Source organism: Rutilus rutilus (genome assembly GCF_951802725.1).
Source record: "Rutilus rutilus genome assembly, chromosome: 23".
NCBI lineage: Eukaryota > Metazoa > Chordata > Actinopteri > Cypriniformes > Leuciscidae > Rutilus > Rutilus rutilus.
This window is the reverse complement of record NC_140233.1, coordinates 12,083,242-12,108,280: the sequence shown is the minus strand read 5'-3', so window position 1 is coordinate 12,108,280 and position 25,039 is coordinate 12,083,242. Positions and strand designations below refer to the sequence as shown.

Genomic DNA, 25,039 nt, shown 5'->3' with positions numbered 1-25,039 from the left:
CCTACACTGACTGAAGCATCGGTTCCGTCCACAGTTGAAGGATGCAGAACGACAGAGATATGCATATTCTCTAACTCATCATTCACCGCCACCTTTATATTAGACACTAACACATGCAACAGACAAAACTACAGTAACGTTATGAGGGAAAGTGGAATTGATTTAAAGTCGCACGTAATCTAATGTAATTAATCAGTAAAATATAAAGTAAACTTCTAAACACTACTAAGCACGGATTCTCACGGATGTATCATAACACACTAAAGACGGTGACTTCTACATCTATGTCAAAAAGGCAGAAATATAACAGCAAAAAATGTTTTGCATTCAGTAATTCATACGTTTCACTAAGTAGAGAGTAGCCTGTGTTTAACTTTATATACAATATTTACAAAAATGTAAGATTTACTAATGTCAAGGTTTGTTTGATTAAATCGCTTAAAAAGTTTTAAAATATAGGCTAGAATTATTAAGTGTATTTCTTAGACTACAAATTACAAATTAAAAGTACAAAAGTACTAAAATAAAAATAATAATAATAGACCAAAATTAACGTTTACAGTCCAGCCATTTTGGGCTGGTTGGTTTCAATGATACTGTGCACCCTCAAAAATGAAAATAAAAATTAATTTAAGATGAAAACAACCACAGAGACATTATAAGTAAACTGACAAGATGTTATGCGTGTGTATTCTTCTTTTATTTTTTCGTGAGTGAAACTGAAAAAAAGTCTTCCTCTGCCACTACACATTTTTGATAAGAGAAGAACTCAATAACTTCAAAATTTAAAAACGGTCCTAAATTCAAAGCGGGGTTTGTGCTAATAAAACCTCTTTCTGTGTAAGTAAATCACACCATATTTTACAGTAATGAGTGATGAAGGCGTCAGAATTGAAATGTTCCTATATCAGATTTGTAACGGACTAAAAATTGACTAATTAGACCTTTTATCCATTTATGTGGGAGCCAAGACAAGCCATCACATGGTCTCTCAACATGCGCTCTGTAGGGCCCCAACGTTCGAGTTATGCCATCAGACTAATGCGTTGTGACTGCTCCTCTCTCTTGTGACGAAGTCTTACAGCTGCCTCCAAATCAATGGATGTCAAAGAAATATGAAAACAATCATGACGGAGAAGAACAACAAATCCTGTCTGGATAATCAAAGACGGTGTTTTGCACAACTTCCGTCGAATTGCTCTTCGTTGGCTTTTATTTTCTCCTTACAGGCAGACGAAGGCCCCTTGTCACATCTGTCAGATTTGTAGTGTAATTTGTAATTATTGCTCATCATGAGGTCTACAGCTTTATCCCGGCCTTAATTAAAAGCATATTTAAGGTTCTGTCAGAGGCAGGAACGTAAACAGATGGTTTTCTGTCAACAGCGCGAGCTTTTAAGAATTCATCCGATGGACGCAGATTGTGATCTCGTTTTGTACCGCGAGAGATCCTATTACTATTACTAGGCTACTAACAACAACAACAACAACCAAACCTTCAAGTGTTATCGTAAAACGTTATTTTTCTCTTTTATTATTTAAAATTCGTTAAGGGCAAGTGCAACTGATATTATTTAGATGAATGTTTTAGTCCATAATAAAGTTTATATTTGTATTATTTTCAATATTTTGAGCCTCACAGACACTCAGTGTTGAAAAACTGGACATTTATTTTGACTTAAATCTAAATGCAATGGATGCGAGTGAATTTGCATTAATAACTCGGGACATTATTAGTAATATCACTTGACAAACTGAATAATGATTTCAATTGTGCATTGTGGGAAGTGTATTCTGTTTTACAACGCTATTTTCGCATTCAAACATTCAGATGAGCAAGCGAGCAGTAATCAGTTCAATTATCTTCAAAATATTTACTTTAGGACAAAATTTGTCAGCTAGATAAAACCGGAAAAATCTCATTACCCCATGAATCTATTTTCCGGGCGGTTTGTCGTCGTTATTGCCTGATTTAGTGTTAGTATCCCTGTTATTCAAACAGCGGCGTTGCAGCTGAATCTATTTAAATGTATCAGCCAGATTTGTGTTGAGTTTGTCACTTTAGGTGTTTTTACATTTCGTCTTCGCTTCGCTGGGAGCAATGCGGCCCGATTTAATGACCTTAGTTTTATTCATAATCTCCTCCCTCCTGTTACGCAGGTTTCCTAGAAAATTGCTTTGCGGTTTGACGAAACATAACAATCCTCGGGTTTTCTCATCACACGTTTAACGAGATTTCCAGACAGACAATTATAGCTAAATGGGCAAAGGCGTAAAGATTGTTTTTGGAATTCTTTTTTGTTTCCTCCATATTATCATAATGTGGAGGTTAAATGTACAAATCCATATAGGCTACTAACACTGTATGTGTTCTCGCTTAATTTAAAATGACACTCATCATTCCATTTGCAGGGAATTCTATGCTGGATATACAATCCTATTTCATAAATCCTTCTCAAATATTCATTATTAATCACATATTTAATTGACATTACTTTTAACCTGTATTTGCCTCCATATTTTCTAAGATGATTATCTTGTAAAGAGAGAGACAGAGAAAGAGATGTTTATTGAACTCTTATCTAATAATGAGAACTGTGATAAAAACTTAAATTCCCAGCAGGATAAAAAATTCACTTCAGTCATAATATCACTCCTTGAGGTGCCCAGCATGCAGCTTTATTCCAATGCATGCATTGGGAAAGAACACCTGGAGGTGCGCAGGCCAAATTAGCATGGATTAAGATTGGGATGGAATCCTTTCAGTTATTGGCAAGATGGGGGAAGCTAATTATAAGAAATTGCCAAGGGTCCTGGTCTCAGTGGATACTCGGATGCCCCAACAATGGTATAAAACACCCAGCGATGTAGCATTTGAAATTATAATGTAAATGGACAGAGTCACCAGGGAAAACAGGCAAAAGGGAAACCTAATACTCTGCTTGATGTCTTGCTTTACATTGCTAACTCTGCCTCTGCATGGGCCCAATTTATGGGAATGGACTCATATCTACCCACTGTTGAATGGCAGCAGGGAATGTCACTTGATAGGACAGTGTACGTTTCAATTTATATAACCTACAAATAAAACTAATAAATGAGGCTGGTATGCTTATAGAAAAAGAAAATATAGGATCTAGTGGAGCTTCAAATAGCTTTCAACACTGATATAAAGTGCAGAATATATAAATTCACAACCATGAGAAGAAACCATATGCATATCTTCCAATTATATCTGAGCAAGATTTTAAAAAAAATCTGCTTATATCATTTATGAGAATATAATTGCATAATGCATATTTCTCCGCACTCAATTGCTTGTGAACTTGGATGGCTTCCAAGTCCAGGCCTTCATTGTCTATGAACAAAACTTTGATTTGTGCAATGCACAGCTGTTTATCAATAGCAGTTACATAGAAAATACGTTTAGAAATCAAGACATACTGACATATAACAATGTTTTGGTAAGACAAAAACCATCCATCTGTATTCAATTCAAACTAATCAGCAATGCAGATTTTTTTTCCATGCCAAATTGATCTGTTTTTGCTTCCTTTTAGGTATTAACACTCCACAATTGTTTAGGGGCAGCTAGGGTCAAGAAAAGAAGGTAAGAAAAAAATGCACAGAAATGGATCTAAAACCAACAGTGCAGAAGCACGAATGATTATGGCAGCTCTCCTCATGATGAGCACAATGATCTCAGAAGAAGGCAGTTTTTTCCAGAGGCACGAGGCATATGTCTGACCTAACCGATCACAAAAAACACTGAATTTGTCCATTTATGGAGTGGAATTTTGGACTGAATATAGTCTGCCCTAGCTCATCATTCAGTCATTACTCAATTTTGTGATGTTTTACATCACTGTCTGCAAAAGAAATTCTCCTCCAACTCATTTGACAATCTAGGGTTCAACTTGTTGATGGACTATGTTCGGAGTAAAATGGAGTAAATACAATCAACTTGGATGTTTAAGTAAATTCAACTTAAATTATACTAAACTGACTTTAAAAAAGAAAATCTGTGGAATCTTATATAACTCAAAAAAGTTGAAAATTGCTTAACTTATTTTGATGAGTTAAAGCAATATACAAACATGTTGTCAATATACTGATCATATAATTTTTTACAGTGTTGTTTTACTTTGACATGGCTCTGTAGAAAATAAATAGTAGCCTATAAGAATAAAAAAAAAAATAGTTTCAGTTTAAGCACACTAGAAATACATCTGCCATTTCACACAACTAAATGGATTCAAAATTATCTTTAATTTTAATTTGCATGCTGTAAGCACAAAAAGAATACACATCAGCCTATGGGGTAAAGCATGATTGGCCAGTCAAAACGCCCGCGATATAAACAATATTTTCTGTGCACGAAAAAAATCAATTACTCCATTAATGTCAGTCATGTAGGTACAATGGTGTTTACTGTTGTCCTTTTTTTTTTTTTTGACAAGAAAATGACAAATGTGCTCTATCCATTCATATCATTTTGTTGTAGGCTACTATGCAGGTGTCAGTCTTCGCTTTATGCTATTGGTCCCTGTCAATATCTAATCTCAGAGTCTGAACTCTCTCTCGACACGGTTACGTGCAGGCTATAGTCTACATCTTTCTTAGTGCCTCTGAATGCTGCGGTGAGTCTTAATGAAAATAACGAAACGTATTTTGTTACACTCACACACGGAGTCTTTTAATTTAGGATTAGGCGAAAATAATCAAAGGTCTTTCCGCCTGACGCGCTTTTAAATACATTGAATATCGAACTCCGTCTTGTCGCGTTGAGCAAAAATGAATTTCCAACACACAAGACGAAGCTGTCGACTTTAAGCAAGCTGCATCCAATCACCCCGAGGGAATTCAACTAATGTCGTTTGAACAAACCATACACACACACAAGCAAGCTTATTAAATTACTTCATAATAACCAAAAATCCACCTCCAATGAAATCACGATTAGTACCATAAATATTTTGTCAGGTGTTTTCACAAGTCAGGAAAGCTTTTGCTATGGATAAATTACCCACATGAGTGATTCTGTGCTCATGATGAATTAAAAAGGCCTTCACGGTTTTTTTTTTTTTTTTTTAATCTAAGTAGTTTTTGCTTTGATTAGCCACTAATTATTACAAGAGCACAGAACCCACAAGCATAAAATTGTCTTTAATATTCAGCAACACCACAAAATAAAAAATCTTCAGAGCAGAAAAAGCCAATACGTCGATTATTCAATGATCATAAAACACGTTATTAAGGCGTTCGGTAAAGGCAAACTGTCCCAATGTAATACTTTTTATTCAGAATAGCCCATCTTTTTCTGTCACTCACACATACATTTCAGCAACAACAAAACAATAACAAAATATAGCCTAATAAAAGACTGACTGAGAGCATGAAGTCTTCAGTAGTAGAAGTTAATGTTTAAAAAACTATGTTTTATGTATAGGCTATATCTATATATAGGCCTATATATTTCAGAAAAAAAAAAAAAGTAAATAAATATCCATAAGATATTTTTACTGCAACTTTAACTCTCGATGGTGTTTCACTAAAGCCAGTGGAAATAAGATTGTTTGATAAGTGATAAGTAGGAATGGTTATGTGTGTCGGGGGGGGGCTCCCCTTGCTTTCCTCTCTCTCTCACACACACACAAACACACACACACACACACGCTTGGAAGCAGAGGGTCGGCGTAAGGGAAAGCTGGCTGGACAGATTTAAGTTTCCGCCTGATCGCGCTCTGGAGTGCAGGCCAGCGGAGAGAGGGAGAGACAGCACCTGGCCCGGCTTTAGCATCCCCATCTCGCTTTATTGACAGCCTGATAAGCGGGGCCAGAACGTGCGGTTTCCAGTGGAGATCTCAAGAACTCTGCTGGGTTGCACCGGATTCACGGGGTCTAAACGGTGGCAGCACTTGATTCTCATGTGCTCTCCTTTTTGAAAATGTGCATAGGCCTACTTTTATGAAACTGCTGTGATCTTTAATACAAAGATATTATCTTTATAGTCTTTAATTGGACTAGGCTATTAACAGTTACGTTGGTTGCATTGCTCCTTGATTCAAAAACACGCTCCCAACTGCGGAATAAGCCATTTTAATTGGCTATTTTATATATGCACATCTGACAACATGATATAAAGCGTTTGTGTTATTACTGCGCGTGCATATGACAAACATCAATTCCATAACATATATAGGCCTATGGGGTCCCATGAGATTAAACGTCATTTTGTGTTGTCATTCAGAATACATAATTAAAAGAGCAATAGCAAACATGATGAGTTTTAAGTTATATTTATAGTTATATTTTCTGGTAACTTTATTTTACAGTGTCCTTGTTATATGTACTTCATGTAACCCTCAACCAAATCCTAATCCTACCCTTACCTTACAGCAGGTAGGCCTACATGTTGTTAAAAAAATATTACACAGTACTTAAATATATAATGTAACAATGACACATTAAAATAAAGTGTAACCGCATTAATGAATTGCAATATTGCACGTGCATCTCATTATGATCCTATTTTGAATCTTTGTATCACAACAAAAAGTGCTCATTTGTGTTTTAAAGAAATCATAGGCTACAAAAATAATAACATTCTTTTCATGATGGTTCGTTTTAAATTGTTACATTTAGATTCGGAGGAACCTCAAAGAAACTTCTTATGGCTTATAAACGCACACAGCAGACAGCCGTTCTTTCAACTTCCCGGTTTGGGGAATGATAAATGGCGTCAATTGTGACGTGGCCCGTCACTCTAGCCAATCACTGCCAGGTTGAGGTTAATATTTAGAGAAAGTTGATGGTGAGACGAGGACGTCTTTTTTATTCCGAACCTCGTTTAAAGTGAGGTATTTTGAACTCGTCAAGACAACAGTTAACGTGCGACGTTTGCGTGTGTCGTAAGAAACACGAGGGAGATGAACACTTTCATCTGTTAAATAGGCTAGTGTTTTCATCCATACTACAAAGAGGGGTTTACAATCTCTCACAACTTTTCCCGTGGTTCCCTTTTCGGCTTGTTGGACTGGATATCGTTTACTTTGGGAGTAGTTTTGTGAAACGGATCCGGAGGGGTGCTTTCTAGACACTCTTTACTCTTGCCTCGTTTGGAAACGTTCCTCTCATAACGAAATCACTCAAAGGCTATAGCGTTTATTGAGGTAAGTTTACGACGTTCTAAATTCTTCTTTATACCATGTAGATCACATTGTTGCGCTGACATCATTTTGGGCTCTGTTAATCTCGAGCAATAACAAATAGGATTGGCATGCAAATTATTTAATTTTTCTGCCCTAAAACTATGCCGTGAAATTCATTTCTTCTTCTTCAATACTTAATACTCGTTTTTGGCACCATTGCTTTATGTGCAAAGCCTTGAAGGACATCTTTATACAGGAGATCCTCACGAGGAATGATTATGACAAATATGTAATCTGTCAGATGAGAGTAAATATCATTCAACCAAATAACTAATTAACAACCTTTTCATTATTATAAAAATATGGGACGTCGCGCATCTGTGAAGCTTAATTTAATATTAGGCTACTAAATAAACAAAAAGTTGAAAACGTATTTGAAGTATTTTATACCTTCGCCAGTAAGTTACAGAATCAAATTATAAATATATATAATAGACTACTAAAATAAATGTAAGATAAATAAGAGATAAATTAATGATATTGTGTTTGCCATAAAGAAATATTTTATATAAGATATTAAACTTCCCATAATACAGTATAATTCTTCTCATAAAGCAGAATTAGTGTAGTTAAAAACTGTGCATTTAAATGTAAGAGAATAAATATTTTAACCATTATCAATGGCTACTTTGCAAATTGCACTAATTCACTATGGCTTCTGATAAAACAGTCGTTAGATTAACATTAATTTTAAGATTAAAGTTCCCAATTGACCTGCAATGCATAAACTTTGCCCTGAATGCAGATTACACGTCCCATAAACTCTGTCACAACTGAAACACGTCATGTTATCGAAATAATTTAAATCTTCACACCAGGCTGATGCAAAACTATTCTCCGGGTTCTCTCCTCTCCAGTAATCAGTAAAAGAAAGAACGGAGATAACAATTAAAATGATCAGCCCAAGACAACTTCTGTCTATTATAGCCTAATGAAATGGAATAATGTGTAACTTGCTTCTTTTAGATCCTAGAGTTACATACATAGCAGGGCCCTTTGCCAGTGTGGTGGTCTGTCGCTGTGGGCAACCACACACACGCGCGCGCGCGCGCGCACACACACACACACACACACACACACACACACACACACACACACACACACTTTAGCAAGTCCCCTCCCCCAGAACATGGTGACTGGATGTGGGGCTTGCACTGGCCGATAAACTTTTCCCACATTGCCTTAATAAGAGCCAGTCTTTCTCTAGTTCTCTCTCTCTCTGACGTCAGCTGCATTCAGTCCTGTCCCCGCCCCTTATTATTAGTTTTTTTTTTCTCCCTGTTGAAAACTTTTAGGGAGAGGCGAGGCACCGTCTATTTTGCCTGAGGGAAATAACGACAAGATTAGGTTCTTTTTCATGACCAAACACCACTGACTGCTAATCCGAACTGTGCTAATTGATGGGAGGACTACAAGAGTCCATCCGTGTGAAAAGTCTCGAACTAGTCAAATATTTGATTTAAACAGGTTGTATCTTTAAAAGCTGCGTGGTTAAACGATAGCGTGAATAGGCTATTATTTTCCATAAGGATGTTTTGATTTACTTTATATAGGCCTATATACACTCTTAAAAGTAAACGTTCCAATTAGAACCAAAATAGTTTTACAACATGATGTCATGGAATCATCAATAAACACTTTTAATTTAACGTTAAAAACAAATAGGCTAGGTGGTTCTGAAGAACAGCTAACAAAACATTAATAACTTTTTAAACTTTTTAAAACAATAGCTAAATTTAAGACCTCTATTCTTAATAAGACTATTTGCTAAACCGGTTGCTCAAAATAACCATTGAAGAACCTTTAATTAAAAAAAAAAAAAGTGATTAAAACTGATCTATTTTAAGAACAACCATCACTTAGCTTGCTACGAATATTTTAAACAGTATGGGGTCGTATAGTACACACACACACACACACACACACACACACACACCAAAACACTAATAACAAACGTTTGAATCAGTAGAACAACGTGTTGCATTAAGAGGTGAATCCTTCACCAGCAAAAACTTGAAATGGCGAGGAGAGGGAAAATATTGGAAAATATCAAACGGTGTGGAGGGGTCGCACCGCAGGACCCGAGATGACAGTGCATGACGGTCGCGCCAGCTCATTATCCGACTCCCATTCAAGCGGCCTTTCATTGCGATGCAGACTCTTTGGCAGTGTCGTTTGTTTCCTCATTGTGCTATAGTGGGGAATGCAATGGTTGTCAGAGCTCGCATTCACTTTCGCGATAGTTTATTGATGAGCTCCGACTTTTAGCACTTTTCACATGTCAAAACGAAGTCAAGTGTATGCAACCACAGCTTAATTTTATGCTCCGTGCGTCCCAACACATTTTGTCTCTCTTTAAAGCTGTCCCACCATGCTATACTACGTCCCCCCCCCACCCCCTCCCCATCTCCAGTTCTTGTATCCCAACCCGGAATCTATTCCACTCCAGTGAACGGGTGGAACACCCCAAGCTGCGAGTGGCGAGCTGAGAGTGCAGCGCATGTAACCTCGAACACAGGCGCGGAGGGGTTGCTTTGGGGTTTACCGAGGTGTGTGCTAATGTCCAAGCAATCAACAAATGTAGTTTAAGTGTCCGGCCATGGACGTAATGATATTTTCATTTCCCCCTTGGCAACCCACGACACGGAGTTTCTTTTTCTCCCGCTGAAAAACGACAACAAATCACGCTATTAATGTAAATAGTATGGGGTCTCCCAACTGATCATTGAGCGCGCGCCCTAAAGGCTGATGACATTCTCAGACACCAAGTCAACAATGACACGTGGAGAAAGTTTGCGCTCGTTTCAGTGGACAAGAGTAGCGTACATTAACACAATATTAATGGGGTTAAGTACAATGTATATAGAAGCAAGCCAACACTTAAAAAAAATGATGGTTAGGCCTACATTATTAAGTAACTACACTGTAAAAAAATATACATGATCAATAAGTTATGACAACATGTTTTTACATTGCTTTAACTCGCCCAAATAAGTTAGGCAATTTTCCACTTTTTATGTTATACAAGATTCAACTAAATTTTTAAGGTCAGTTTAATGTAATTTAAGTTGAAATTACTTAAACATCCAAGTTGATTGTACTTAAAAAAAATTGAAGGCAGCAACTTTTTTTACGTTTATTTTTTACAGTAGGCCTACTTATTATAGGGTTAGGATTAGGGTTTGGTTTAGGGTTAGTTGCATGCAATTATGCAAATTTTTTAGTTATTACTTGTAACTACATAACATATCGTTAGCCTCATAGCATAATTGCCTAAGTCATATTTCAATGTCTTTGGAAAACAAGAAAAAAACAAAAAATGACTTAGGCAATTATGCTATGAGGCTAACGATATGCAACAATGACATAAAATAAAGTGTTACCGAAATGATTATTTGTAGCCTGCTCCCTTTAATAATATTTGACTACAAAAAGTACAGTTTCTGTACCATGACAATGCTCGTGTTAAATCGAAATCATGGTAGGCTGCTTTGGTAATTCCAAGAACATTTTGTAGCTTAGCCTATGCCAAAAACTTTTTTTCAATAAAAGTGTCTAGTCACCCAGAATTCAATAGCCTGATCGCCCAAATGCATTTCAATGGAAAAACTGGTAGAGAATCATCTGCTTATGAGGAGTGATTAAGTAGGGTTAAAAACTAGAATTAAATTTTTTTTTTTGCTCGGCCCTGTTTCCCGCTCTGTCACCGGGGCAGGAGGAAGTGTTTTGCTGGGAGATGATGACAGAGGTCAGGCTCAGCTAATGGGCCACTGAAGAGGAGAGGAGGCGAGGCACAGACCAGGAACACATACATTAATACACGAGTGCTATCACCAATCAGCATAGGTGCGCGCCCTCTCTCTCTCGCTCCCTCTCCCTCTTTTCCCCCTCTCTCTCTCTCTCTCTCACTCACTACCACGAGCGCACATTTTTCAGTCTCGCGCAGTCTTGACATCCCATTTTATTGTCAATCTCTGTTTCATTCGCAGGGAATTTAAATTTTCCACACAGACCATCAGTTGGAAACTATAAAAGAGAAACTGTTTGAGGACGATTTTCTTCAGAGCCTTCTCCTTATTGTAAACGAAGTATTTCAGCGAGGATACGAAGGCTGTTGGAACTATGCCTCAAAAAGGTAAGTTAAGACATTCTTCTCTTTTGAGCAACTCGCACGCATATGCACCGCTAAAGTGAAAATCTTGTTAAATGTACACGCCAGCTTTAAAAAGAAAAATGTTGGTTTGTAAATAATAATTATGAGGGGAAAAAAATTGACTGCTACTAAAGTTATTTGTGTCCTTAAAAAAAAAAAAAAAAAACTAAACCAGAAAACTTAAAGCTGCATGGCCTCGTGGTGGCAAACTAAATCACTGATTTTCACGGACGCTCTTTGCCTTTTTGTGCTTCGGCTATGTCAAGTTTTGTGCCAAGCAAAGTTCTTATTTATGACAGAGAAAGCAAAAGTCACAGTAGGCCAAGACCGCGATCAGTCCTGAAAATGGGAACGCAATGACCCGATGAGGTGGAGTGTCAGGTTGAATCACACCATCACATTCAGCCGGGCGCCAGCACCAAATCGCACCGTGAACTTGGTGTTTTGCTTTTCAGTCAGGGCACTGCTGCCTTCTTTGTCCAAAGACTTACTTTTAAAAAGCAGAAATACATTAAAGTCTAAACTTCAAACTTAACCGTTAAGGTTACTGCATTTTGTTGTTTAGTATTTAAAAAAAAAACGAACTGAAAAATATTATCGATATTATTATGTGTATACGTTGATGTAAAAATACATTTTAAATTCGACACTTTTTAAATGATGTAAAATTAAATGCATCTTATTCTATTTTAAACGGTGACTGTATTTTATATCCTGCATTATATAGCAGTTTTATAAATCTGTCGCGATATAAATTCGCATCGTTTCCAACTTTCGAAACTTTCACTCGAACGTACTTTCCGCAGAATATCAAAGGCTTGAGAATACGTGTGCTTAATTAAGAGCCTTCATGTTGCACATTAGAACGAACAAAATGCAGATTAGGCCCTGTCAATTACAGACAGCACTATTAAAACAGATCATTAACTAAAAAGATAAGTGCAGGCAGAAGACCTTAAATAGCCCACATGGGTAAGAAATACTAAATAGTTAACTTAGTAAAAATGACATAAACATTTATTTGCAATTTTAAAAATATATATTTATTTTGATTTTCCGTATTTGTAGAAATTTGAGAAAACGTGAAATGTAAAAAAATTGTTACAAATAATTTCAATTAAAAGGCAATACAGTACATTATTTAAAATGATAAATGTTGATTAAATGAAACACGTGCAACTCAACGCTGGCAATTAGTGTATGTATTTATTTGTTGCTGTGCACTGTAAACCGCGCACACAATTCATCTACTTAGAAAAAGAAAAAATCAAAGCAGGGAGTATTTCTTCAGTGGCCTCCTTTTCGGTAAATGTATTGAATGGGTTCTTTATTGCAATTGTCTTTTACCAATTGAGCGCCCCACTGCGCTGTTGTACATTTTTTTACAGCCCTTAACGACATATACCAGTAACACAATTACCTCCAGATACTTATAACAAGAAATTACTTTTCTATTTCGCGCAACGAGACAAACAAAAAGGCATTGAGGTAACGGGCACCGGGTCACAGTGAGCTGCACTGGCTGATGCGGGTGAAGGGGGGGAATGGTGAAGGAGGAGGAGGAGGAGGAGGAGGGGGACTCGCTCCCTTCAGCTCTTTGTATTTTCTGAGAGTTGTTGGTACGTTTAGTTGGAAGCGGTGTAGCTAGTTAGGGAGCCCGGGTTTTACTCTCTGGGTTTTGGTGTAGAGGGAGAAAGAAAGCTATTGTTAAAATTCAGCGGGGCTTTGTCGGGGACCCCTCACCCCTCCTGGCTTTACTTTTCCAGCGCAGCCAGGCGAGGTAGACAGCGTGTGTCACCAGAAGAGAGGATCTGAAGGGGAGGGATAAAAAGTAGGCCTTGCCAACAACATTTGAAGTTTTCTAGGGGAAAAGCAGATGTACATGTCGAAAATATTCTGTATAATAATAATTATAATAATAAAAACACTATTAATAATTATAACAAAAACTTAAAATTAGAAAACTTAACCAAACTAAAACTTATCTTAACTATATAAACACACAAATTAATTAATCAAAAAAAATAAAACATATTAGATTTAGTTGTAATGCTAAATAAATAATTACAGCTAGGTGTACTAATAAATTGTTTTGCTTTGTCCTAGGGATATTTTAATAGAGTGAAGCAGATGCGAGTCTATAAATTGTTTTAAGCGGACAGACAACTCTGTTTCCAGGCAAGTTTAAACCCTGGGCATAAGTGTATTTGTGGAGACAGTATTTTTTTTTGTTCTCACTTTTTGCAGCATGAATGCAAAAATAAAATGCTGAAGCTTTAGCCCATGCACACAATATTGTCCGTAACTTTCTTGCACACAAGTCTTACACAAATTGCACTGCAATACACGTGATTTAAAACCGTGAAACTGACCAATATTATTGTTTCTTTATGACTAATAGAATACTATAACCGGGCCACGTGGGAGTCTGGCGTCGCGTCCATGATGCAAAACAGTAAGTGGAGTTCTTTTCTTTTTTTTCTGAAATGCGTTTTGGTCTGTTTAATAAAATGGTGAGCGAAAAAATAAACCGTGAGAGGCGTCAAGCCAGAAAGGCATTTGTTTTGGTATATTAGTGAAGGCAGTTTACACTGTTCGTCAGGGGTGTTGGGCGCGTGCATGCTGCCAACATTTTTGCCTGTCATTCATACAGCTCCCTCAAAGTAGCTGAGCACTAAGCTAAACTAACTGCTAAACTCAAGCTTGACTTTAACTATTTTACAGTTTTATGGAACTTTATTCCAATATTTCAATTCGTACGGCTACATTTGAGAGAGCAATAATTACATTATCTGTGAGAAATTTCCTGAATTAAAAAAAAAGTAGAATAGAACACATAGAAGCCTGCATAGCTACACAACCTAGTTAGAGTGTCTAACCCATATGCTCTTTGCATAATTGTGTGTGTGTATTAGAGAGAGAGGATGTTTCTGCTTGACTTGCTTTTAAATAATTGCTGAATTAATGTTAGCATCGGCGGCCAATCCACCTAGTCCATTAGCAGAGACGAAATTGACATTGCATGATTCTGATGGAACTTCTCTCATGTTTATGAAACACCGCGAGAGTGAAATAATAGACTGAGCTTTGATGCAGCATTGAGTGTTGTAGAGCATGAATAAATTACATGCGCTTATGTGTCTGTCTTTGAGATGTGTGAAGGCCAACTAGCAAAACATATACTTAGTCATTTGTGGAAAGCACTGAGTAAGTTATGATTACAATAAATGAGACATATTTTCTCTCTTAATGCTGGACAAGAGGTGTATGACATCTGTAACGAAGGTGTGTTGAATGTCATCCTCTCATTTCTATTCCTTTTATTGTTGTAAGTGCCAGTTATTTGCTCTGTCCTCATGTACTGTTTTAGTCACTAATTTTGACGTCCGTAGAAAAGATGATCTATTTTGGAAGGTGCAAAAATTTGGAGTAACGAAGCATTTCAAATGAGGTCAGCAGAAGTAGAGCACATGAAACAAAATGAGCGATAAATAAATAAAAATCATATCCCCACACTTTAAAAATATTATTGGAATAAAATCACAAAATATTACGCGGCGTAAAAAAATGATGATTATTATTATTTTATTTTTTCTCTCGAGGATAATCAGTGTAGGCTACACAAATGTTGCCGTGTGATTTCTCGCGTGTATTAATAAATAGATATCATTTGGGTTAGGCCTTTGGTTTGTTTAAAGGTCACAGGCGACAACCCAAGCTTTGTGCTAATAACTCTTGGGTGTATATAGAGTGGAGCGTCCAAATTGACACCATATGTCTTCTTATTAATTGATTAGAAACAGAGTACCGCGCGCGCAATGATTGCCACTGGGCGAGACCCACACCATTCACCGTGGGGAATTATAGAACGATTAAGACTTAACCTTTCAAGCGAAAGTTTTGATTTTATATCCTAATCTGCGTGTTGGCCAGCTCAAAACAAGTGGATGCATTTAAGAGCCATATGGTTTCAAAGCCAATAAATCCTCAATGCGTCTATTACGGAACAGAAAAAGACCGTTTTTCATTCTGCATTTCTTTATGTTAAGAGTACTAGACATATTAGCAGAAGTAGTTCTCAGGTAGAATAAACTATAAAGCACATAATGCGTAATAAAAATAAAACACAGATTTTATATTTGGCTTTGCAGATTTACGCATTAACCTGCAGATCAAAACAGCATCCCGCAAATTTGCTCCCAGTGCTTAAATATAGGCAATGGAGGTTTGTCACTTGGGAAAAAAAGAAATGTCACTTTTAATATATTAAGGGCGAGGCGCGCCCCCGTGAACGTTCACGCGCACAGCCCCTGGCTACCTTAAAATTAAGCTTCCCTTAAAGGGGAAATGAGTAGAGTCCAATTTAGTCTGAGTGATATCCAAATGCAGACAGAAAGGGTCGTTTTATCATGCTACTATTTGTCGTGACGATGCGATTTTCAAAAGCAGAGCGATGTCATAAAGTGACATGCCTGCCACAAGTGCTCCAACTGATCTTTTCAATTAGCCTTCCATGCATGATCCAGGGCGACTTCCGCCTATTTCCAGAAATTAAGCTCAAACTTGACATGCAGCTAGCTTTATTTTAAAGACAAATGTCAGGCAGGCTCATCATATTTTCCCCCTCTTCTATATTTGGAGCTTATTTATTGCAAAGGAGCTTGTGCTCTTGGACTCAATTTAACGCGAGGCTTCGGAGGGAAGGGAGCTGAGAAGTAAAGCAAACCGGGAAGGCTGCTTTTCCGTTTTGGCTTCAGGTTTGGTGCCTTTGGTCTGCTTTTTGGGGGCTTTAGTAACATAAGCCAATTGCTTACATAGGAAATGCTGTGCATTGCTTGATGCTTTTTTTTTCTTTCTTTCTTTTTCTTTTTCAAAAAAAAAAAAAAAAAAATTGTTTTACTTAATGTGTGGGGCTATGCTTTAAACCATTGCAGCGTTTAAGAAGTTTTAGTGTAATGCCACAAATAGCATTACGCCATCTGATCCGTTTAAGGCTTTGCAAAGATGCGCAAATCTCGGCTCAGTGGGTTGGATATGTTTTGCTCCAGATCATACGAGAGCGCTGACGCTTAATCAATGTTCTGCATGTGTAATTATATTACAATTGTGTATTAGGAGATTATGATATTATACGAGCACATCTGGAGAACAGTCGAAAACATATGACAGCTGAACAACAGCAATAATTACCGGCTATGCTGATTTAAAAGCGATTTACACTGGTCTCTGCTGAATATTGAGATTTGTTGACAATGCTCTAGTAATGCTTGACTCATTTTAGACAATTGCGACCTGAAAGCTTCTATTAATAAAAACAGCTGTGATTGGATTCTGTTTGAATAGAGTCTGGTTTGCTAAATGCTGGGTGAATTACAAGCTTTTTCTTTTTTTAGGTCACAGTGGAGTGAACCAGCTCGGCGGTGTGTTCGTCAACGGCAGACCGCTGCCCGACTCCACGAGACAGAAAATAGTTGAACTCGCTCACAGTGGCGCGCGGCCGTGTGACATATCCCGGATTCTGCAGGTGATGATAAGGCATTTTCCTTTCATGTTAACTCTTCACCAAAACAACTGCAATAACTTTACAGTAGTTTTGTTTCACATTTGTGCTGTTTCATACTGCTTTTTCCCAGCTGCATAGCAATTTTTTTTAAAATAAACCTTTGCATTATTAATGCCAGCGAGCAACGAGGGTTCATTTCAAATTTCATTTTGGAATGCATAAACAGTGGTCTTGTGGAATGGATCGAAGCACTTCTCATCTTTTTTTCCATTTGGCTATTTTTAAAATTTGGCGAGCGAAATGCATTTTTAAAAAGTGCATCATTTCTCGTACCACTGAAGACATATTTTTTGTGTTAAAGGTATTTCTTGTGTTATAGACCCATGCTGATGCAAAAGTCCAAGTGCTGGACAATGAAAACGTAAGCTTATCATTGCTTGCAGCATACACTTAACATTTCACACTAGTTTTAAATAATGTATGTGAATTGTTTCTTTTGTTTTCCATCTAGGTGTCGAACGGCTGTGTGAGCAAAATCTTGGGTAGATACTATGAAACAGGCTCCATCAGACCCAGGGCGATCGGAGGAAGTAAACCACGAGTAGCGACTCCAGAGGTGGTCGGCAAAATTGCCCAGTACAAGAGGGAGTGTCCGTCAATCTTCGCGTGGGAAATCCGAGACAGGCTGCTATCAGACGGGGTCTGCACAAACGATAATATACCCAGTGTAAGTTCATTCAGAGAAGTTCAACATCATGAGTTAATGCGTAATAATTTGATTGCTTTGTTGCTTAAATGCATGCACTATGACCTTGAACGTGAACATTCTCCAACATCATGGCCACTGCTGTAATCTCCTCACTAGAGGACAATGCAATGCGATGTAATGCTCTGGCATGTAGGCCTGTGTAGAAATGGGGCCAATCGTTCCGAAAGCCAAGATGCCACATCGCGGACGCGCGCTTTAATTAATGTGCCGCATCTTTGGGTTCGTCTTTCAGGTGTCATCGATAAACAGAGTACTGCGCAACCTGGCTAGCGAAAAGCAACAGATGGGCGCAGATGGCATGTATGAAAAGCTGAGGATGCTGAACGGTCAGACCGGCACGTGGGGGACCCGGCCGGGCTGGTACCCCGGAACCTCAGTGCCAGGACAGCCCAATCAAGGTATGGCTATTTTACTTTCCATAGAGGAAGATGGTGCAAAAGGGGGCATTGCATTCGCTGATTGTTATTTTGCTATCTGGATTCAATTCACATTTATTTGTATAGCGCTTTTCACTATACATATTGTTTCAAAGCAGATTTACAGAAAATGCATGCAATTTAGAGTGAACCGTTACCAGAAGTGGCTGTGTCCAAGTAATGTATTTCAGAAATGTACATGTACAAATCACGCAGTTAGCTAACAATGTATAATAATGAGAAACAATGAGCTCATTGAAGTAAAGTTGTGGACATAATGATTACAATATATGGAAAGCTTAGCATTGGTGCATGTTGATTCAGAGTAATTAATGATGAATTATTATCTAAAAAGGTAAAACAATTAGGCTACCGTAATAATAATAATAAAGAATGTTTTTAGTTTTTAAATTCCATATAGTTTTTATAATTGCTATATATAAATTTAAATAAATGCTTCACAAAATGTTGCACGGGGGTTAAATTACTGTTATTAATAATTGAATTAAATACCTTGAATTATTAAATTATATGCCATAAAGATAATATAAAAATTACGAATAGTAATTCGAGTTGCAATCCACATTCACAGTTCGTAAGAAAAAGACATAGAAATAAACAGGGAACCGTGTGTGGATTCCCTGTGCAAAATATGTTTCTGTCACACAGAAAAATGTGTTATGAGAACAGTTCTGTCGCTATGTAATAGCTCATTAGAGAACGTTTTGTTTCCCATTAAGGTGACTTAAATACGTGTTTAGTTCGAGGAGACAGCTGTGGAAATGTTCCACCGGAGACACCCTGGACATGATATGGCAACGTTTGCCAATTAGAGTTGTTATAGTGTTAAAGGCGCTACTCAACGAAAGACAGACGTAAAAAGATACAAATATAAAGAATGAATGTCTGCATAGCCTAACGGCGTGTCAAATCAGTGACTGGTTGCAGCAACTTTTTTTGAGCTTTACCAAGGAGAGTAAGCTAGGCTATCCTAAAGCTGGTTCACATGAGCAAAAACACGTTATAGCCTATAATATTTAACATGTTTTTATGAGAAAAATTAGAGATGTTTAGCCTACTAAAACTATAGTACAAGATACTGGACTAATTTGATTTCGCATGACATGCTACATAACAAGTAGCCTACATGTATGGCTATGCATATTTAATACGGTTTATTGTCATGTGGCCTCGTATACCAGAATGTTTAAGACGAAAACGATAAAAAAAAACATAACATACACGCGAGATAACATGCTTATTTACTTTAATAAAGTGCTTATTTTTTTATTTTATCTATTAATTGCTAATTTAGCCTATATAATTGCCACACTGTTAAGCATCTAATTTCTGATTTATGACAAACTCAAACCTTTGCGTTTAAAATATAACAACAGCCATCACTATCTGTGTTGGGCTATTTTTGAGGCTTTTTGTAGGTAGCTAAACTACTTATATCGATCCTCTCTTATATAGCTGTCATAGACATTAGTCTGGGTGAGGTTTCTGAGCGAGAGAAATATGGTCGCAATCTGATGAATGTCACGCAACACTGAATAAAATCGCGGATTCATCTGGGCTGACAGGACGCTAAAAGAGACAACTCTATAGCATTCAGAGGAACAGGCTCAGCCCCTCCCTCCGCCATAGGACCGGGGCTACTAAAGCCGTCTAAAGGATTTGGACACTTTTTCTTTTCCAAGGGTCCTCGCATGTTTTGATCAAGGCCTCCACAGCTGAAAGATGCCGCGGTTGTTTTGCCACATTTTTTGCTTGCCTTCCGCCTCACCGGTTACGACAACGCCCCAATAAGGAATGATTTTATTTCCCACCGCCTTTCTCAGAGAAAACAAATCCTAAATCTGGCGACAGTTGGTCAAGCTTTTGAGAACAGGCCACACATTCGGATTAGCTCTTGAAAAGTGTGGATGCTACACACAAAGACCTTTTAAAACTTTTTTTTGAACATAGAAACGCACTGTCTTTGATGAATAAATTACTTTGCATTAGAAGAAAAGGAAAGCTAGTAGGCCCGATATGTAGCCTAATATTTCACATGCTTGTCAGTAGATTGGGTGACTATGTTAAACTTACATCATACCAGTAAAAAAGTATGGAAAAATTATTTGTTATCGTTTTAGTCTGAGCTTCATACAACCTATGGTTATATCACTGTAAAAATGTATCAGCTGCCTTAAAATTATTGAGTTATAAACCATGCATAATTGAAAAAAATTAAGTTATGTGAACTTGACAATTCCACATGTGGAAACTTAACTTTTTAAGTTAAGTCTATGTACTTAATAATTTTAAGGCAAAGGGTTTCCTCACTTTTTTTAAGTTAAGTCAACTGATCACTTTTTACAGTGACATGCTATGAGCTTAATTTCTTTAAGGTTATTATTGTTACTTAGTTCATCACCTAAATCATTTACTGATTAGTCAAATCATCTACTTTCAAAAAATACTCGTATGAAAGGTGAACTAAATTTCATAACGCGGTTTTAACAAATTTATCCTCAAATAGTTTGATATGTCTTGTGTGAAATCAGTTAAATAAACCTGCATGTTTAAAAAAAAAAAAAATCAAAAGGGTTATATTCTCATAGCTGTAACCTGTGGGAAACTATAATCTCAAAAATTGCTAATTTGCTCTATAAGACCCCAAAAAACTAATTGTAAGCTAACATTACTGTAGCCTATATATGTTTATATATTTAAAATATTTTACTGACAGGCAGACTTTCTTTTTCCCACTATAGTTTACATGTCCTGTGAGCATTGTTTAATAAATTCATAAAATACCCTTTAAATATTATACATTCCAAATTTTTGACACAGACTGGAAGTTTGGCCTGTGGCCACGTGACTATTTAAACCACCACCCATGTAAAAGTCCATTCAGTCTGGAGTTTCATTTATATTAGACAACTGTGTGTAAAATATCAACAAGTTTCTTTAGACTTTTCAAACTCAAATATTTAGCCTCAAATGTATCTGGTGGGCTTAATTAGGCACTGGTGTCCAACAACACAGCAGGGTTAAAGCTTATCGACTCAAAACTGGCACTCCTATCCCCTTGTCTGTGACAAACAAGAGCCTTCGCATTTCGATGTCTCATTCACGGTGGCCTGGCTGTTTTCTCCCTGCGCCTATAAGAAGGTATAAATCCTAACCGGGGTTGAACGGGCCGGCCCTAGGGACAGTGATTAATGACAGTAGAGCATAAAGGTTAACACGCCGAGCTGAAAAGTCTGTTGACTGGAATCCTCGTGCTACAATGACCGCTCGAGAGAATCCTTTTGTCGCCTGGTCCAATTGTGTCCTCAAAATTCAACCCACGAAAGTTTGCCATCCGTCCTCACTGCCAGTATTTAAGAGTTACCCTACTCTCCCGCATTGTGTGACTGTGAAAGCATCCCTCTCCTATTCAAGTATTGGTGGTCACCTCAATAGCTCTGCAAACTCCCATATGGTGGCCATAGCCTAATTGAAGAACTCTGGGATGAAAAGGGGGGAGAGGGTTTGGTTTTTAAAAACATTTGAAAAGATTTCTGGGACATTTTAATCGCGTTTCTGTAGAGCCCTCGAGCCCGTCAGCCTTTGTGACTCGATGCTGAGAGATCTAAGCGAGCGTGCTCGAAATGTTTTCCCACAACATTGCAGAGGGCGATACTGTAGCCTACAAAACGCTCCACTAATTTTGTGCCACATTGTCCCTACAGAAATATGACAAGATACCTTAATTAAAGCATGGAGTCCAAACTGAAAACGAGAATCACGTTTTTAGACAGAATTATCTTACATTTTATATTTCCTTTCCAGATGGCTGCCAACAGTCAGACGGAGGTGGTGAGAACACAAACTCAATAAGCTCCAATGGGGAAGACTCGGATGAAACACAGATGAGGCTTCAGCTAAAAAGAAAACTGCAAAGGAACCGCACATCTTTCACACAAGAACAAATAGAAGCACTTGAAAAAGGTAAACATTGAGATTATTACTATTCCAAACAACAGAATCACACTTCATTTCGAAAATATTACTTTTTTGGTAAACTTTTATTTGATGGATTTAAAGATAGCTAAGTTACTTTGCATGATATCGTAGCTCCTTTTAACATTATTTTTTAATGTTTCCACCAGAATTTGAGAGGACGCACTATCCTGACGTGTTTGCGCGAGAGAGACTTGCTGCGAAAATAGACTTACCAGAAGCAAGAATACAGGTGAGCGAAAACACTAGAATCTGGTAACATTTTTCATCGCCCTAGTTTTAAAATATTATCATAAATGTCATAAATAGCTGCTCAAATGATATCACAGTTTTGTGGCTTTAAGCACTTAAAATTTAGTCTCTCTCTTCTGGAAAAAACAGTGCAAAAATATTGATGACTCATCCTGCACTACACAGATTTTGTCCAATCAAATGTCTTCAATGAGAATGTCCCACCCACTAAACCTTCAACGGATTATCAAGTAGCTGTGATGTAACTAAATCATATATATATATATATGATAAATATGTCAACACAGGAAAGAAAACTGCCATCATATTAAATACTAAACTTGACGTGTCCCACTTTATCAGTCTTCATCCTGCTAGATACTAATTGTTGTATGATGTTTTAAAAGTCTTTGAAAACTAACTAAAGCATGTCCGTCCAGGTGTGGTTCTCAAACAGAAGAGCAAAATGGAGGAGAGAAGAAAAGTTAAGAAATCAAAGAAGACAGGCCAGCAACTCTTCGAGTCACATACCCATCAGTAGCAGCTTCAGCACTAGCGTTTATCAGCCAATCCCTCAGCCCACAACGCCAGGTAAAGACCCTAAAATGTATAACCAATATTGTTGGTGCAGGCCATAAGCAAACACTACTGAAATTATACAAGAAACTACGTTTTTAAACATTTTTTTCTTTTACTTTTTAAACAGTATCCTTCACATCGGGCTCCATGTTGGGAAGACCGGACACGGCCCTTACGAACACATACAGCGCTCTGCCACCAATGCCAAGCTTCACCATGGCCAACAACATTCCTATGCAAGTATGTCAGTTTAGTGCTTCACGCTGTACTATATTGTTCTACACTGTTGTGCCTACCTCAATGTTTCAAAGGATTAGTAATTTGATATTTCCGCACACTGTAAATCTAATGCAACTACAGCATGCAGGTCTGTAAGGCTGTTTATATTAGATGTGAGCGTTGCTGACAGGTTTGCCCCTCTTCCCCCCTCCACAGCCCAGCCAGACCTCATCCTACTCCTGCATGTTGCCCACCAGTCCTTCGGTGAATGGGCGGAGCTATGACACATACACACCACCACACATGCAGGCACATATGAACAGCCAATCAATGGCCACCTCAGGCACAACCTCAACGGGTAAGTGTTTAGTCTTCTACTAAAGCAAAACATTTTATAAAAAAAAAGAATATATATATAATTTCATTAAATATTTGTGTATTTTATTTTTAATATTATTAATATAATTGAATATGATAAATGTTTTTAATTGTAATTTGAAAGTTTTTTAACTTAAATATTATAAATATATATATTTAATATGATTTATATTAAATCATATTTTTATTAAAATGTATATAACTTATAAAATGTAGAATATATACCATATTTTACACAAAGAGAAATGCCTAAAATAGCGGAATACACGCGATGCATGATAAGGATAAGGTTCATTTTTATTCATTTTTTAATTATTTATTTCTATTTAATTTCGTATTTATCATTATATGATTTCATATTTTTATTAACATTTTTATGCATTTTTTCTTCATTTTTAGAAATGCTCTTAAGTTACATAATATGACAATCCTAAATATTTCCTTAATTTTTGTCATGCTACAGGTCTAATCTCACCTGGGGTGTCTGTACCAGTCCAAGTGCCAGGCAGTGAAGCAGACATGTCCCAATACTGGCCCAGACTACAGTGAGAACAAGACACATGAGAACAAAAAAAGAAAACAGAGGAGAGGATAAAAGAGAGGAGCTCCTTCATCTCCTGACGTCTCTCGGCTTCAAGGCAGGGCTGTTCAGCAGTATTTTACTATGGAAGGAAAAGAGGAGACTCTAAAGGACCTTTTTGTACTGGGATAGTGCCACTTCTCTATCATTCTTTGGACACAAAGACTTGAAGAATAAAAGAGAACAGACTTCTGTAAAGTGCCCGGTATTATATCGTAAAAATGGAAAAAAAAAAATCTCTGTTTTTCAGTTTCCAACTTAAGTCATTTTGATGTATTTGTACATGTAATGGCCAATTGTATGTTATGACAAAAAAAAAAAAAAAAAAAAAAATTTAACAACCGTGGATGGACTGTCAAACTAAGTTGGTCTTGCATCGGTGAGCGGAAGAACATTTGTGCAGGCTTATTCATCATTCTTTTTTCATCATCAGCTGATATCAAGAACTTCTGCCCATTTCTGTTTCAAATGTGGACCTGTAGAAACAAACAATCTCTGTATCATTTCAAGACAAAAACAGCAACAGAGTTCAAAGGAAGCCAATCCAGAATTTTTTTTCCAAAGCTTGCGGACAAAAGCAAGCTGTTGAACGCGGCGACTGCTGAACTGGAAAAGGAAAATGTTTGGTAGCTTAAAACGGTAGATTGTGTCTTCGATGTAATTCAGTTTTGTTTATGTCAAAATATAAGTATTTGTCTTCCCTAGAAGTCTCGCAGAACAATTTCTATAATAAAAATAATTTCATTTTATAATTCTCTGAATATTCAATACATACAGTACATGCTTTACATGCAACATAACTAACATTGATGTAGCCAAAAATAAGAATGGCGTATCAGTTATTACACTCTTCAGCATATGCATTTTGTTGTCCCTTTTCATGATAAAATCAACGATTAATCATTTAATTTCATCCAATCTCATACAACTATTTGAATAACTAATAATTGATTCATTCATTTTAAATGTTTAATCTAAAAGAGAATCTTCTCAAACAGAAACCTG

The 25,039-nt window shown here is 37.1% G+C and overlaps 1 protein-coding gene across 15 annotated transcripts; it reads left to right on the top strand.

Moving 5' to 3' along the window:
- The first annotated feature begins 6,795 nt into the window (after positions 1-6,795).
- On the top strand, positions 6,796-24,762 carry pax6a (paired box 6a). 15 transcript variants are annotated; one of them, XM_084397353.1, is made up of 15 exons: positions 6,800-7,171; positions 11,200-11,345; positions 13,470-13,541; positions 13,765-13,818; positions 14,625-14,648; positions 16,757-16,887; positions 17,246-17,287; positions 17,378-17,593; positions 17,868-18,033; positions 21,877-22,035; positions 22,197-22,279; positions 22,719-22,869; positions 22,985-23,097; positions 23,293-23,434; positions 23,918-24,762. In XM_084397353.1, exons 4-15 carry the CDS (start codon positions 13,806-13,808, stop codon positions 24,001-24,003), a joined length of 1,326 nt encoding a protein of 441 aa, XP_084253479.1. In that variant the 5' UTR covers positions 6,800-7,171; positions 11,200-11,345; positions 13,470-13,541; positions 13,765-13,805; the 3' UTR covers positions 24,004-24,762. The 15 variants fall into 15 exon arrangements, with proteins under 15 accessions (XP_084253477.1, XP_084253472.1, XP_084253479.1 ...); XM_084397344.1 differs by lacking the exon at positions 13,470-13,541; XM_084397357.1 differs by lacking the exon at positions 14,625-14,648.
- Positions 24,763-25,039: the final 277 nt, after the last annotated feature.

Coding starts and splice junctions, on each gene's coding strand:
- pax6a (XM_084397344.1), top strand. Junction 13,819..14,624: donor CGCGTCCATGATGCAAAACA/GTAAGTGGAGTT, acceptor ATGCTGGACAAG/AGGTGTATGACATCTGTAAC. Junction 22,036..22,196: donor AATAGAAGCACTTGAAAAAG/GTAAACATTGAG, acceptor TGTTTCCACCAG/AATTTGAGAGGACGCACTAT.